The sequence below is a fragment of the Octopus bimaculoides genome, chromosome 21 (assembly GCF_001194135.2).
Source record: "Octopus bimaculoides isolate UCB-OBI-ISO-001 chromosome 21, ASM119413v2, whole genome shotgun sequence".
Taxonomy (NCBI): Eukaryota; Metazoa; Mollusca; class Cephalopoda; order Octopoda; family Octopodidae; genus Octopus; species Octopus bimaculoides.
In genome coordinates this window covers 19,029,047-19,043,109 of record NC_069001.1, presented here as the reverse complement: position 1 = coordinate 19,043,109, position 14,063 = coordinate 19,029,047, and the positions used below count along the sequence as shown (strand labels likewise).

The 14,063-nt window shown below is 37.1% G+C and overlaps 1 protein-coding gene across 4 annotated transcripts in view; it reads right to left on the bottom strand.

Annotated features, from left to right (window-relative positions):
- Nucleotides 1-17: 17 nt before the first annotated feature.
- LOC106873104 (uncharacterized) overlaps nucleotides 18-14,063 on the bottom strand; it is a 259,225-nt gene continuing 245,179 nt past the window's right edge. For all 4 annotated transcript variants that reach the window (XM_052975584.1, XM_052975587.1, XM_052975585.1 and 1 more), the window contains 2 exons: nucleotides 11,806-11,860; nucleotides 18-2,487 (listed from right to left, as the gene is read on the bottom strand). In XM_052975584.1, the coding sequence (XP_052831544.1) occupies nucleotides 2,455-2,487; nucleotides 11,806-11,860 (88 nt within the window). In that variant the 3' untranslated portion in view covers nucleotides 18-2,454. The remainder of the gene's footprint in view (nucleotides 2,488-11,805; nucleotides 11,861-14,063) is intronic.

The window sequence follows — 14,063 nt, the reverse complement described above, 5'->3', positions numbered from 1 at the left end:
AAAAAAAAAAAAAAAAAAAAAAAATCACACCAGCCCCTTCATTTTATGTTATTGTTCTTTTTAACATCTCAATTATTTCTTTCTAATTATCTCTCATTCATGCAATAAACTTTCTCTTTTTATCTATTTTTTAAAATTATTTTTTGAAATCTTTTAACATTTTTACCTCAATTTTAAAAAAATAGTTAAAAAAAAGCAAAAAAGTGATGTTTCTGTGTGTCTGTGTGTGTCTTTCTTCTTCCCCAAATAATTTCAACACAGGTTTACGTGAGATCTTAAATAAATAAATTTATTTCTTTTTTAATGGGGATTTTTGTTTTGAAAAAGTGAGTGGTTGATGGGTGAATGATTTTTGTCTGTTATACCATATGATATTCATCATCACATACATATCATACATCATATCATGTTCATTATCGTACACACATACACATTCATCATCCTTGCTTTCCCAAGATGGCATGGAGTGTACAAAACTTGCCACTGTTGGTGCCATTCCACACTTGTTTCAAGTCAGCTACTTTATTCCATTGGGATTGCCACACTTGGAATAACAGCAGCAGCAGAACAGAAACACTGCCCCAGTGGTGAGTAGGAAAAATGAAAACAAACACACACATGCAAACAAGCATACACATATATGACAAGCTCCAGTAAAGTCTCAAAATTTCACTCAACGAAACTGTAGGAAAAGACATTTGCCATGCAGTGGGATTGAACCAGAAACCACATGGTCTCAAACTTCTGAAGCCTGCAGCGCTGCGTGCACCTAGTAATATGCTAGAGTTATCAATGTGATGTGGTTTGAGATCAAAGAAAAGGAATGGCACAAGGAGAAAATGTCAAAGGGAGTAAGACAAACAACTTTTAAAGATTTATAACAACAAGCAAATAGAAAAAGAAAATATGTTCAATTAAGAAAAGAGGTTGATGCGGGGGAATGGTCCAGATGATGAAAGGATGGAATGAAGATGAGAGTGGTGGTGGCCCCTGGAGGATGTGACGTGTTAAGTTCCAGTGTTTTAGGTTGGAATTTATTTCAACCTAATTAAAACAGTAAGTCAGAGAAATGGAGTAAAAATGTTGCTGTTATTGTATAACCACGGGCAGGTCAGTCCTGATTGAGTATATCTATGATCAAAACCATCCCATTTAAAGTTTCAGGGACCAACTTTGTCTAATGTTTATGTTTATTTAAGACAATTGGGTAAAGGTAGGGTTTAAGGAAGGTACTTGACTACTTGTTTCTAGCATGTCAACAGGCCACACAAAGACTTCCCCCAATCTGTAGATGAAGGTGAATAATAGTAGTAGTGGAGTAGTGGTAGTGGTGATGATATGAAGAGGAGGTAAAAAAGGAAATAACAAAATAAAAAAAAAAAAAACACAAGAAATTTTGTTGCTTTTAGATTTGTTTCAGGTGAAGGGTTAGGGTTAGAAACTTTCAAAGAATATATATTGCACGTCTTTTTGGTAAACTATGGCAGCAAAGAGTTAGAACAGTCTCAAAGAATTCTTTTAGACATATAAAATCAGGGTAGCAGACACGAAGAATTTCTTCTTGCTTCAGTTTTTCATTCATAATATTTGTGAAAATGTTGGCTTTAAATAGAAAATCTCTTCTACACTCTTTCTTCTTTCCTTTCTGTCATTCTATTTTCCTTCATTCATTCTTTCTTTCTTATTTCTTTATTCTTTTCTTCACTTTTACTTTGTTCTCTTCCTAAGTTTCTTTCCTTTTAAATTGGGAGAATTCAATTTTTAACAATTTTCACAATTCTTTTAAAAGTTTTGTTGTTTTATTCAAGAAATGTATGGTGTGGTATTGAGAGTACAGTAGTGTATATGTGCGGGTGTGTGTATGTGTGGTGGGGATGATGGTGATGACAATGATAATGCTGGTGCTAACATCACTCCTGTAGAATTATATTGACGAAAGAGAATATTGTTTGGATTTTTTTTGTTTGTTGGCTTGTATGTTTAAAGTGGCTATATGTGTGTTTATATATATATCTATACACACACACATACATATATGAATATAGACACACACACATGCATATATGGACATATATGTATGTGAGTGTATAACACTTAAATTACTATAATTCCTTATTATTGTCAATATCATCATTATCATCATCATCATGATTAAATTGTTACGAGCAAGCTTTTAAAGCTATTGGTATTGCAGATGGCAATGTAAAAGTCAAAGAGAGATATGAAAGCTCTGTCATAGGTAGGGTCGAACTGAATGCTGGCTGAATATTGGATGGGCTTTTAGTTGTCTCCAGTCTTTGTGTTTCTTCTTTTTGAATGTAGTTGTTGTTGTTGTTATTACTATAATTATTACTGTTGTTGTTTAAAATGATTGTTTTGTTTTGTTTTGATTTGGAAGTGCCATCAGAAAGGGAACCCACATAAAGCCTGTGCTAGTCACCCACTGGACATCTGCTACGTTTCCTCTTCAGAGCAGTAATCTTTGCCCTGAAACAGAGAAAAATAGAAAAACATCAAAATATATATACATATATATAAAGTGTGTGCGTGTGCACGCACACACACACATACATTCATTTACTGCCATTTATTTTACCATGCATGAATACAAATGCAGACATAGAATGTTGGGTACACATTATATTTTACAGCCAGATGCTCTTCCTGACCAGTTTTTCAAGTAAGGGATCACTTAATCCACATAGATACAAAGTGCCTGGCAGTTTTGTTTGAAGAGAAACTGACAATACCAATTGCTCTACTTTTGTACAAGTGATTGTGAACACAGGCACAGACACACACATATTACATCCTAGCTTAAAGGACACACTCCATGTGGACTTTTAAGCTATCTCCTGCAGAGGGCTGATTGGGCCAGCAGCGCCAAACTAAAGAAAGTTAAATAGCATGACTATATGCCCCATTGGGGTTTGATCAGAGGTTAAGGACAGATGAGAATTAATTCTGTAATGCAATCATTCTATTGTTCCAGTTCAAATTTGAATTCCAACTGTTGGTCAATTTGTCCCAAAGTTCTTATCTTGAAGTAAAATTAACAAAGTGAATGTCATTTATTTCCCCCTCGATCTCTGACAAAGGCCAATCAAGATGTTATGTCAGCCAAACTTTACCTGCTAGAAATAGCAACCCAAATGCTTTTAAATCAGATATTCAAGAACCAAATGAAGGGAAGATCTTCAATCTCGGGATCATCCTGTTTCCAAAAAGGTAAAATATGTCTATGTAGAACAAATGAAGACTGAGATACAGAGGTCCCAGACAGACAGACAGAATTTCACTCTTATTACAATACATATGATAGTCTCTTTTCACTTTTCATCTACCAAATCCACTCACAAGGCTTTGGCTGACCTGGAGCTGTAGTAGTAGTACCACGCAGTGGGACTAAACCTAAAACCACATGTAAACTTCTCAACCATAGCCATTTCTGCACTTATAATATATTTGTTAATCTGGAGAAATTTTCAACAAGATCTCTTGCTCTATGATCTGGTGGTCATTAAGAAAGCTAAGAATAGACAAATGGCTTGTGAGAGCTTTCTAATCCAACAAGTACTGTCAATAAGGTGAGACTCAGTGCCCTGTCACACCAGCCAGAAGACGTGGACCTGGCTGTCGGAGAATTTCTTCAATCACACAGCACCTAATATTTGGCATCCCAACTCACTTGACTGCTTCTATGTGTGGGACACAGTGGAATGAAAAACCAACAAATCCAGCAGCGACACAAAGGATGAGCTGAGGGCCAGGATTACCAGGGCCTTCAGGGACCTCAAACAAATAAACAAACATCCATTTGTATGTGTATGTATAAACTTTATTAAACTCACCTTCCAGGATAAATTCTGAATGATTGAAAGTAACTTTCTTCTATAAAACCCATCAACAATTCTACTATTCAACAAATGTAGATTTAATGTATCTGTGTACACAATTGTCACCAGTGACAGTTTTTGTAATTGCTAAATTAATGTTTCTAGTTTATAAACTGAGTTCAATATATAAAAACAGTTGAATATATTAAAGCACACTACTGTCCGTGGTTCAATTAAAAAAGGAAAATTGACTTTCTTTTCATCTTATAAAATGTGTTATAACTTTTGTATTGAGTATGAAAATTTATGAAGCATTACCTAAGACCCATACTCCACAGTAGAAGTGTTAAGGCCATTTGAGGGAAAAGGAATGGCCCCCCAAGATTCCTGTGCCAGTGCCATGTATAAATACTTGTAAAAGCACCCATTACACTCTTGAAATGGTTGGTGTTAGGAAGGGCATCCAGCTGTAGAAGCCATGTCGAATGAAACTGGAACCTGGTGCAGTTCTCCAGCTTGCCAGTTCTGGTCAAACTGTTCAACCCATGCAATGGACATTAAATGATGATGACAAGATTTAGGAAAAGAAGTTGGGGACCACTACTATAAGTTAACAAAACCTTATTTTTTTAACAACTTCAATTTATTGAAAAATCTTTATGACAATAAACAATATTAAGAAGAAGCATAACTTTTGGAATAAAAAAATCACAACTTATAAAATGTGGAATTTTTCTGAGGCCATGAGTAAACATATAAAGAGATAATAATTTTATATATAAGAATTCTGCTTTACAAATGGTATATAACCCCTCATAATTTCTTTATTTTTGGAATTTTCAGAATTTTTTTTGCAAATTTGTATTCTACACATGGGAATTCATACAATTATGCAAAAACCCAAACAAAAAGAGAAATTTTTTTTTATGTGTGATTTAAGCTGTTATTCTTAGCACATCTCACAACCACCCTCCTTGTCTGTCACTCTGACGTATCGATTTTTTTCAATATCATTCTCTCCAGAAGCCTGTATTTTAAACTGTGATTTAAAAGAAAAATGCCTGGAAAAATTTTTTTTTTAATTTTGAAAAATCAAAAAAATAATTTTTTTTCATAGTTGTATGAATTCCCATGTGTAGAACACAAATTCCCAAATATTTTCTGAAAATTCCAAAAAATAAAAAAATTTGAAGGAGTTGTATGCTGTGCATAAAGCAGAATTCTGCCATAATTTCTTATCATTTCAGAATAAAATACATCATCATTTAACATTCGTTTTCCATGCTGGTATAAGTTGGACTGTTTGAAATGATCTAGCAATCCATTCGAGCAGCATCAAGCTCTAATGTCAAGTTACAAGACAGAATAAGGGAGAGAGAAAATGGAAAAGGAAAAACTTTCTGCTACTAAGAGCATCTATGGGGAATATTTTAGAGGGGAATGTGGTTTTATACTGAGTGTTCAAAGGCTAAAGAATGAGAGAGGGGCAAGTGTAGTATCATGCTATGGATGAGATGTATGGTTACACCATATTATATATGTGATAGGTGGGAATAAGTAGGAAGGCTAAAGATGGTAGAGATGGAGGTGCCAAAACAAATGAAGTCAAAGCTAAAATAACTAAAATAAATTCTTATAAGTCAAAATAATATTTTAAATAATTCTATAAAAACAAAATTAAAACAATTATTTTGTCTAGCCCAAAACAGACTCTATTATCAAAAGTGTTTCTTAGATTACATCATTAAACGTATATTGTAGATGTCACATTACAACCTGGCTACTATTTCTAGCAAATGGAGCGAACGCGGTGAAATTTATTGGCGAAAAAAAAATAAATTTTTTTCTATCAGAGGGAGGTAATTCTTGTATCCTGTTGATAAGGGAGACAACCTGAACGGTCTTCAGCTTTTTATAAATAATAGTTGACGCTATGTGAAGTGGAAGTAATAGCTATCATCAATAGGATAGGGTAAACTGTGACAGCTAAATTATATTAGTTTCTTTCTATGGACCTTAGAGACGGACTTTGAAACTTTTCAACAGTAAGTTTGCTCTTTTTTTCCCTTCGTTAGATTGATTCTATTTCTAACATAGCAATACGTCTAAGTTGTTTCTTGCAGACCGAGCGTGGCCGGTTTAATGTTTACAATATTACCCAGAGACGAAAATAAAAAAAATAAAAAAATAATAGTGCAAAAAAAAAAAAATAATAATAACAGTGTAAAAAAATGTGTAGGAAACGAATATAAAAAAAAATGTGCGGAAAGCAATGGGGGTGGGGAGAGGACTTCGGAAAATTCACAAGATCCGAGGTTTTCACCCATAACTTTGAGGATGTTCGTATTTTTCCGCATATTTATAAAAAAAAAAAATGGGGGTGGAGGTGGTAATTTAGAAATGTCGATTTTTGCCAATTTTTTTGCAGATTCGTATTCCCCATAGCCGAAAGGTGGGGGACGGGTGGAAGTCTTGCCTTTTTTTGTTCCTGGGTGAAGGTCTTTATACTGACCCTTTTCTTTGCCCATATTTTTTAAGATAACATTTTGCAGAAATACCTTTTCTAGAGTGAAAATCCAAACAAGTTTGAAAAGAATAATAAGCGAAAATGCTGAAGTTGTAAAAATTAGTGGTCACGAAGTCTGGATAGAAGAGAAAGAATGAACAAAATCCTTACAAAAACCACGTTAGTGTTTGTGTGTGTGTGAAACAAATAAAATTATAATATAAAAACAAAATATCTTTTACATACCTTTTTAAAATCACTTGATATATTAATCCCAGATTGCAGATTATGGCATATTAGGTCACCATAATTCATTCATTAGAAAAAGAGAAGCATTTTCTAACAATTCTGGTTTCTCCCCACCAACACCTTTTTCCGAACAAAAATAAGGGGTTTGCGGAACAGGCATCCATAGCCGTTTGAAAGGTATATATATATATATATATATATATATACATTTTCATTCAAAGATATCCATTTCCCTTAAAGTTATGACGGAAAAAATTGGATCTTGTGAATTTTCCAAAGTTCTCTCCCCACCCCTTCGGAAAAGATTTTACCCACAAATTTCTTTATAATCGTAATCTATGCCATTTGAAAAAAAAAAAACATTTTCCTAAAAGTTATGAGGGAAAAATTTGGATCTTTTGAATTTTCCGAAGTCCTCTCCCCCTCCCTCCATTGCTTTCTGCACGTGTTTTTTTCATTTTCATTTCCTACACATTTTTTTTTACACCTGTTGCACTATTATTTTTTTTTCCATTTCTGGGTAATATTGTAAACATTAACCGGTGGTCTTCTTTTGGAGAAAACATGCTGTTTTCTCTTTTTTTCTTGCTGCCTAGATAACGATATCTTCCAGCTTGCTCTTGTTCTTCCTGTAACTTCTTCCACCTGTCCCCTAACACTACCAGATCAACCAAACAACTTGTGTTTACTGCAACTACCCAAAAATAGAATAAAATAATCCTAATAATAAACAGCATTAACTCCCACGCTGCCCTTTGGTAGATTTAAGCCTCTCATCTATAACTAAAACTACTGTTTAAGTCCGTTGTGTTCCCTCACTGTACCCACCTTTTTAAAATTTTTCTCTCCTCCCACTGTCTCTTTCTTTCCAATCATCGAATCACAGGTGCCAGGCTGTCAGCAACTAACCGGCAACACCACAGAACTTGCTTTGTAAGGAGGGTGCTTTTCTTGCTATTTGGTCACCCTGCAGGATTTAATACAAGACCTGTCAAAGGGTGAATGAACTATGAAGAGTCAACAGCCATCCAAATAAGCAACTCATTATTAGCTGTGCTGCCTATTAAGCCCTTACCCACTTAAGACAACAGCAATAATAACAACTCTGCTGCCTTGCAGTAACGCCCACTTAAGGGAAAAGCTTCAGGAGTAAACCCTGAGGATAAATCCGGAGCCAGAGTCCTTAAGGTAGTTTGATGCTATAAACAATCTTGCTCTAGCAACTCCTGCAGCCCTACTGGTGTCAAATCGTATTGATTCTTACCCTTCCCATGGATAACATTAGTGGCGGTGGAGAGGGGAAACGTGCTGCATGGGTAACTGTTGATCTCCATGGAAAAACTGTCCAGGTCAGCACCCTGGAGAGGAGACTCCAGTGCTGTCTAACAATGGCGGTAAAACATGGAAAGCAGTAGTCTACCGGTTTTAAGCCTGCACATAATTGATGTAAGAGCAACATGCCAGGGTCTGCATTTGACAGGAGGAGAGGTCATTGTACCTCACTGGACAGCTACCACCAACCTCAAGCTGGGCAGCACCCAGTTAGTTAGGTGTGTGGGGCTTAGCAAATCTAATATCCCCAATCATGGGCTAAAAAAAAAAAAAGACGAAACCCACGAGTGAGCACAGAACACTGCATCAAGAAAAAAAAACAACAAATAACGCAAAACACCAGCATTCAGACTCGAATGTTGGAACATAAAAATTATGACAACTGGTCTGTCAGAGGACCTTCAAAAGATCAGTGACACATGCAAGAAAGCAGTGATCAACCATAGGAAACGAGGCTCCCAGATTCAAGGACCCTTCGTGAAAGAGAACATACTTTTTCCTGGCAAGGGAAAGGCATACATGAAGTCAGAGAGCATGGTGTTGGCTTTGCTGTGAAAAACTCTCTGCTGGAGCTGGTAGAACTCAGCAGCTACGGTTTGGAGCAGATACTCTCACTTCAATTGCACACTTCTGAGGGGTTTGTCAGCCTCAGTGCTTATGCTCCAACCCTCTACTCCACACAAGATGTCAAGGATAAGTTCTATGATCAGTTTCTAGGAAAATACAAGGTACCCCATTTAGAGAACAGCTGGTGCTACTTGGTGATTTCAACGCCAGAGTGGGAGCTCATCACAACTCCTGGACAGTGTGTCTAGGTCGGTACAGGTTTGACAAGATGAATGAAAATGGGTAACGGCTGCTTGAGCTCTGCATGCTCCATGGACTATGTGTCACCAACACCTTCTTCCATGCCAAAGCTCAACACAGGGCCTCTTGGCATCACCCTCACTCAGGGCACTGGCAGCAGCTAGATCTGATCACCACAAGATGAAACCACCTGAGGAATGTTCTAACTCAGTCTTTTCAGAGCACTGACTGTGACACAGACCACTCCTTGGTTTGCTGCAATCTCAAATTATAGCTAAAAATGATGCACTGTGCCAAGCCCCCAGGCAAGCAGCACATCAATGCTACTGCAACCCAACAGCCAACTAAGATGCATTCCTTAAGACACTGGAAGACACCCTCCTTGCAGACCCACTGGAAAGCAATGTTCAGCAGAGATGAGACTCTCAGGGACATCATCTACAGCATTGAGAGGAAGGGGAAAATGCCACAAGACTAGTTTGAGGTGAGTGTGAAGGAGCTCAATACCCTCATGGAAGAAAAATGTTGCAAGCATTGAGATCAGCAAGGAAGAACAAGCAGAAGACAGTGAGATGGTGTGCAAATGAATCCTAGTAACAATTATATGTAGATATCCAACTGTTATTTGACATGGGCAACATTTGCTGAATGTACGAGGGTATCAAGAAAGCCATCAGCCCAACTCAGAGCAAGATAGTTCCACTCAAATCCAGAACAGTGGAAGTCATCAAAAGTAAAAGAGAGCAGCTGGAGAGATGGGTGGAACATTATTCCAAACTCTATGCCAAGGAAAACATCTTGGATAGTGCACTAGACAACGTTGAACACCTACCTCTCATGGAGCCAACTGCTGAAAAACTGAGCAGAGCCATCGACAGCTTGCCCACAGGAAAAGCACCAGGTTTGGATGGCATCCCACCAGAGATCATTAGATGTGCAAGGAGAGTTCTACTCATCCACTTGCTGAAACTAGTGTGTCAGTGCTGGGAGGAGGGATCAGTACCACAAGACATGAGAGACTGCAACATTGTCACCCTATATAAGAACAAATGGGACAAAAGGGACTGCAATAATTACCAAGGTATCTCACTGTTAAGTATCATCCGGAAGGTCCATGTAGTCCTAAGCAGACTACAGAAAATTGCTGAGAGGGTATACCCTGAATCTCAGTGTGGTTTCAGATCAGAATGCTCCACCATCATCAAGAGATGTGCTGAGAGCAAAGGCACAAAGGTTTTTGACCTAGTCAGTAGAGACAGCCAGTTCAAAATCCTTGCCAAGATTGGCTGTCCTCCAAGACTCAAGATTGTCCAATCATTTCACACGGATATGAAAGGCATCATTCAATTTGATGGCTCTTCTTCAGAGACGTTCAACATATGTAGAGGCATGTAGCAGGGCTGTGTGCTTGTCCCCAGCCTGTTTGGCATCTTCTTTGCAGTCATGCTGAAACATGCATTTGGGACATCAACTGATGGTGTTTACCTTCATACCAAATCAAACAGTAAACTGTTTAGTCTGTCGAAAGCGAAAGCAAAATCCAGAGTGTGCCAGGTACTCATCAGAGAAATGCTGTTTGCGGATGATGCAGCACTGACAGCGCACTCTGGGGAGCAAATGCAACACCTTGTGGATAAACTTTCAAAGCCTGTCAGGAATTCAGCCTGACTATCTGTATGAAGAAGACCAAAGTACTGGCCCACCATCAACAACTACAAGCTAGAGTAGTGCATGAATTCACCTACCTCAGCTGTACCATCGCTGACAACCTCTCCCTAGACCCTAAGATCAACAGGCGAATTGGAAAAGCATCCTCCACATTTTCCAGGCTCACAAAGAGAATCTGGGAAAACAGAGAACTGGCTGTAAACACCAAGATTGCTGTCTATAAGGTGTGCATCCTTAGTATGCGACTTTATGGCAGTGAGGCATGGAGCCTCTACTCCAGACAGGAGCAGTATCTCAACGTCTTCCACTTCGTAATTTGAGATGCATCTTGGATATCAAGTAGATAGTGCAAAACACCAGCATTCAGACTGAAGTCCTCAACTACGCCAAGATAGCTAACATATTCACCCTGCTCCAGCAGCATTATCTGCACTGGCTGTCATGCACATTGCTTGCTGGATGGGAAGATCCCAAAAGATCTCCTGTATGGGGAATTGGCTACCAGCACAAGAGCATGAGAATGACCTCATCTTTGCTTCAAGGACGTCTGTAAGAGGAATATGAAATTGCTTGATCTAAATGTCCTGAGATGGGAGGAGGTTGTAAATGATCACCTACACTGGAGACAAATACTGTGAAAGGGGATGAAGTGAGCAGAAGGAAAACAGGAACTTGCCACTCATCATCATCGTCGTTTAACGTCCGCTTTCCATGTTAGCATGGATTGGACGATTTGACTGAGGACTGGTGAAACCAGATGGTTACACCAGGCTCCAATCTGATTTGGCAGAGTTTCCTCGAAGGAAGGAAAAACCAGTAGTGCCGGTAAAGAGCTCCTTCCAATGCAGCCGCTGTGTGACAGTCATTCATGTGTGGGCCTATACAACCACAACAGATGCTGCATTGCTATCAGCAGCTGACGGTTTCTTCAGGTGCAGATCCATTGTCACTTGAGGCTGACGGATGCCTACTAGAGAAGGGGATTAAGATTTATGAGGTTCGGCTAAATGGGAAAAAATGCCAAACTGTGCTTGGAACTCAGTTCACCCAGGAAGGTAGCTCAAACTCATGGTCTAGGACCAAACTTTGGGCAAGTGTATTCCATGATAGCTTTGATAGAAGTAATTAGAGAGAAGACACATGAAAGGGAGAGGGAGAGGACAAATGTAAATATGCTCCAATGTTGAATCCTCTTTCTTGCTGTTGCTAAATAATATACATGTATTATTTTAGTTTGTGTATAAAACATACATACATATATACTATATATTATATATAATTTGCATGTGTGTGTGTATACACACACTTATATAGGCTGAACAACAATATTCACTAACTCAACCTCACTAATTCAATATTAAAACAAAATTATAAAAGAAAGCAAACAAAAAACCTAGATCAACTCACCTGAGCAATTTTTTCATCTAACATTCTAAAAAATTCCAATTGACTACGTGTAATCCTGAAATATAATCAAAATATTATTGGTTCATGGTTAACTGGACAATAGATTGGAATTATATAACAGGAAATGGCTTAAAAGTGCTGGAGAATATACATCATCTTTCTATCTTCTACACAACTCCTATAGACTCTCCCTTCTATGGGATGCCAACAATCTCCCTCTACTTTCTACATGACTCATATAAACTCTCTTTTCCCTTCTATTTAACTCTTAAGTTCTTCCTCTCCCTTCTATGTGATTCCTAAAGACTCTCCCTCTACCTTCTATGTGATTCCTATACAGAGGGTTGATACATTTTTCCAGACACCTGCTTACAGACACTTAACGATAAACACACTTTTAGAATAAAACAATGTAGATGTATTCATAATATTCTTGTTGTGATTGCACTCCCTGAGCATGTATGCAAACGTTTAAGTGGTGTTTTATAAAAATTTTAATAAAATCATCCGACAATATTTTTCAGACATTACAACTCAGCTTCAGTTAGTAGTCCACACACTTGTCTTTCTTTTCAATCACTTGCAATATTTGTTCGTTATACCACACAAACATTTTTCATCATAACATCTCTTTTTGTTTCTCTAGGCTCCTAAAGTCCATTTCCATAATTCTGCCTCACTAGACAAACTGTGACATTTCCTAGCCAGTCCAGTAGACTTATTTTCACATCTTGCTTCCATTCTTTGACTGTTTTTGACTTGTGAATGCTGCAGGTATTTTATTAGAGGATAAAATAAAATTATCTGCTATTTCTTCTCTTGTTTTTTAACAACTGGATGTAATTCATGCTGTTCTGTCTTCCTTCCAGTCACTCCTAACCCTGCTCCATACCATTACATACCACCTCTGCTCATCTGGTTTTTGTTCAGCATCACCGGTTCATCTTTCCTTGACCAAGAGCACCAGCTGTTGAGTCCATCAGCCTTAAATCACTTCTCATCAGTAAAAATTACTTCGGTAAAATCAACAGGAGTAGTTAACCACAATTTTGCAGTCTAACCATGCCTTATGTATTTCGCTTTTTCCTCATGGCCTTTCCATACTTGTATCCAATTTCTTTCAGCATTCTTTAAACTGTTCGAATATTTACAGCTATTTTGCATTTCTCCTTCATGTTCCATGCTATTGCCTTTCTTCCAGCTGCCAGTACATATGATACAGTCATCTTCATTCACCTTTGAGTTTTCTTCCCAAGTGACTTTTTCTTTCCTCCTTTCTTCTAGTTATAGTCATTTTTAAACATATATTCCACTGTAGACTTTGAAATCTTCAAATCAACAGCTACTTTTCTTCTCTCTTCCTTTGAATGCATTTTCATCCCCCATAAAAAAAAATTTTTTTCTCAAGAAAGATTTCTTGAAGGATAATGATTATATTGGAGAACTGCATGCTGCCTTTGCACTAGAAAATTTGCATAAAAAAGTTTGAAAGGGTTGTCCAAGGTGATGTTAAAGTAAGCATTCTATTATGTCCATCCAAAAAAATAATGTCACATAGTCTATATCAATATATGCAATAGGTGCTTGCAGTGTGTGAAAAAATTTGTTGACTCCCTGTAGACTCTCCACCTAACTTGCTGTATAACTTGTATATAAAATCTTCCATGCAGATTTTATGTAACTATATGCCATACACACACACACTTATTTAATTTGTGTATATCATCCTGCTACATCCTACGAATTTTGTATATATCTTTTATATGCTTTACTTGTTTGTTTGTATGTATGTATGCATGCATGCATGTGTTTCTGTATTTATATATAAGACAAGTTGTAGATAATGGTCATTACATATTTAAACTTTATTAGAGCAAATTTGGCTCACAACTGTTTCCAGTAGTCATTATAGGTATGTTACTGATAGGTTTACTCAATCAGTCTATTGATTGGTTGAGAAAAATTGAACGACCTAAAAAAATTAATGCTACTTTCATCAGAGCCATTTCTGGTTATAACAAAGCAGAACACTGAAATCTTTTCATTTTTTAAATTTTTAATTTTCCTTTTTATTTCATTACTGTTGTTATTTTTTTACCTCTTTAGTGTTGTTTTATTATTACATCATTATTATTTTTTTTCTTATTTTATATTATTATTTTATTAATCCTCCTCATCATCATCATTGTTTAACGTCCGCTTTCCATGCTGGCATAGGTTGGACAATTTGACTGAGGACTGGTGAACCAGATGGCTAC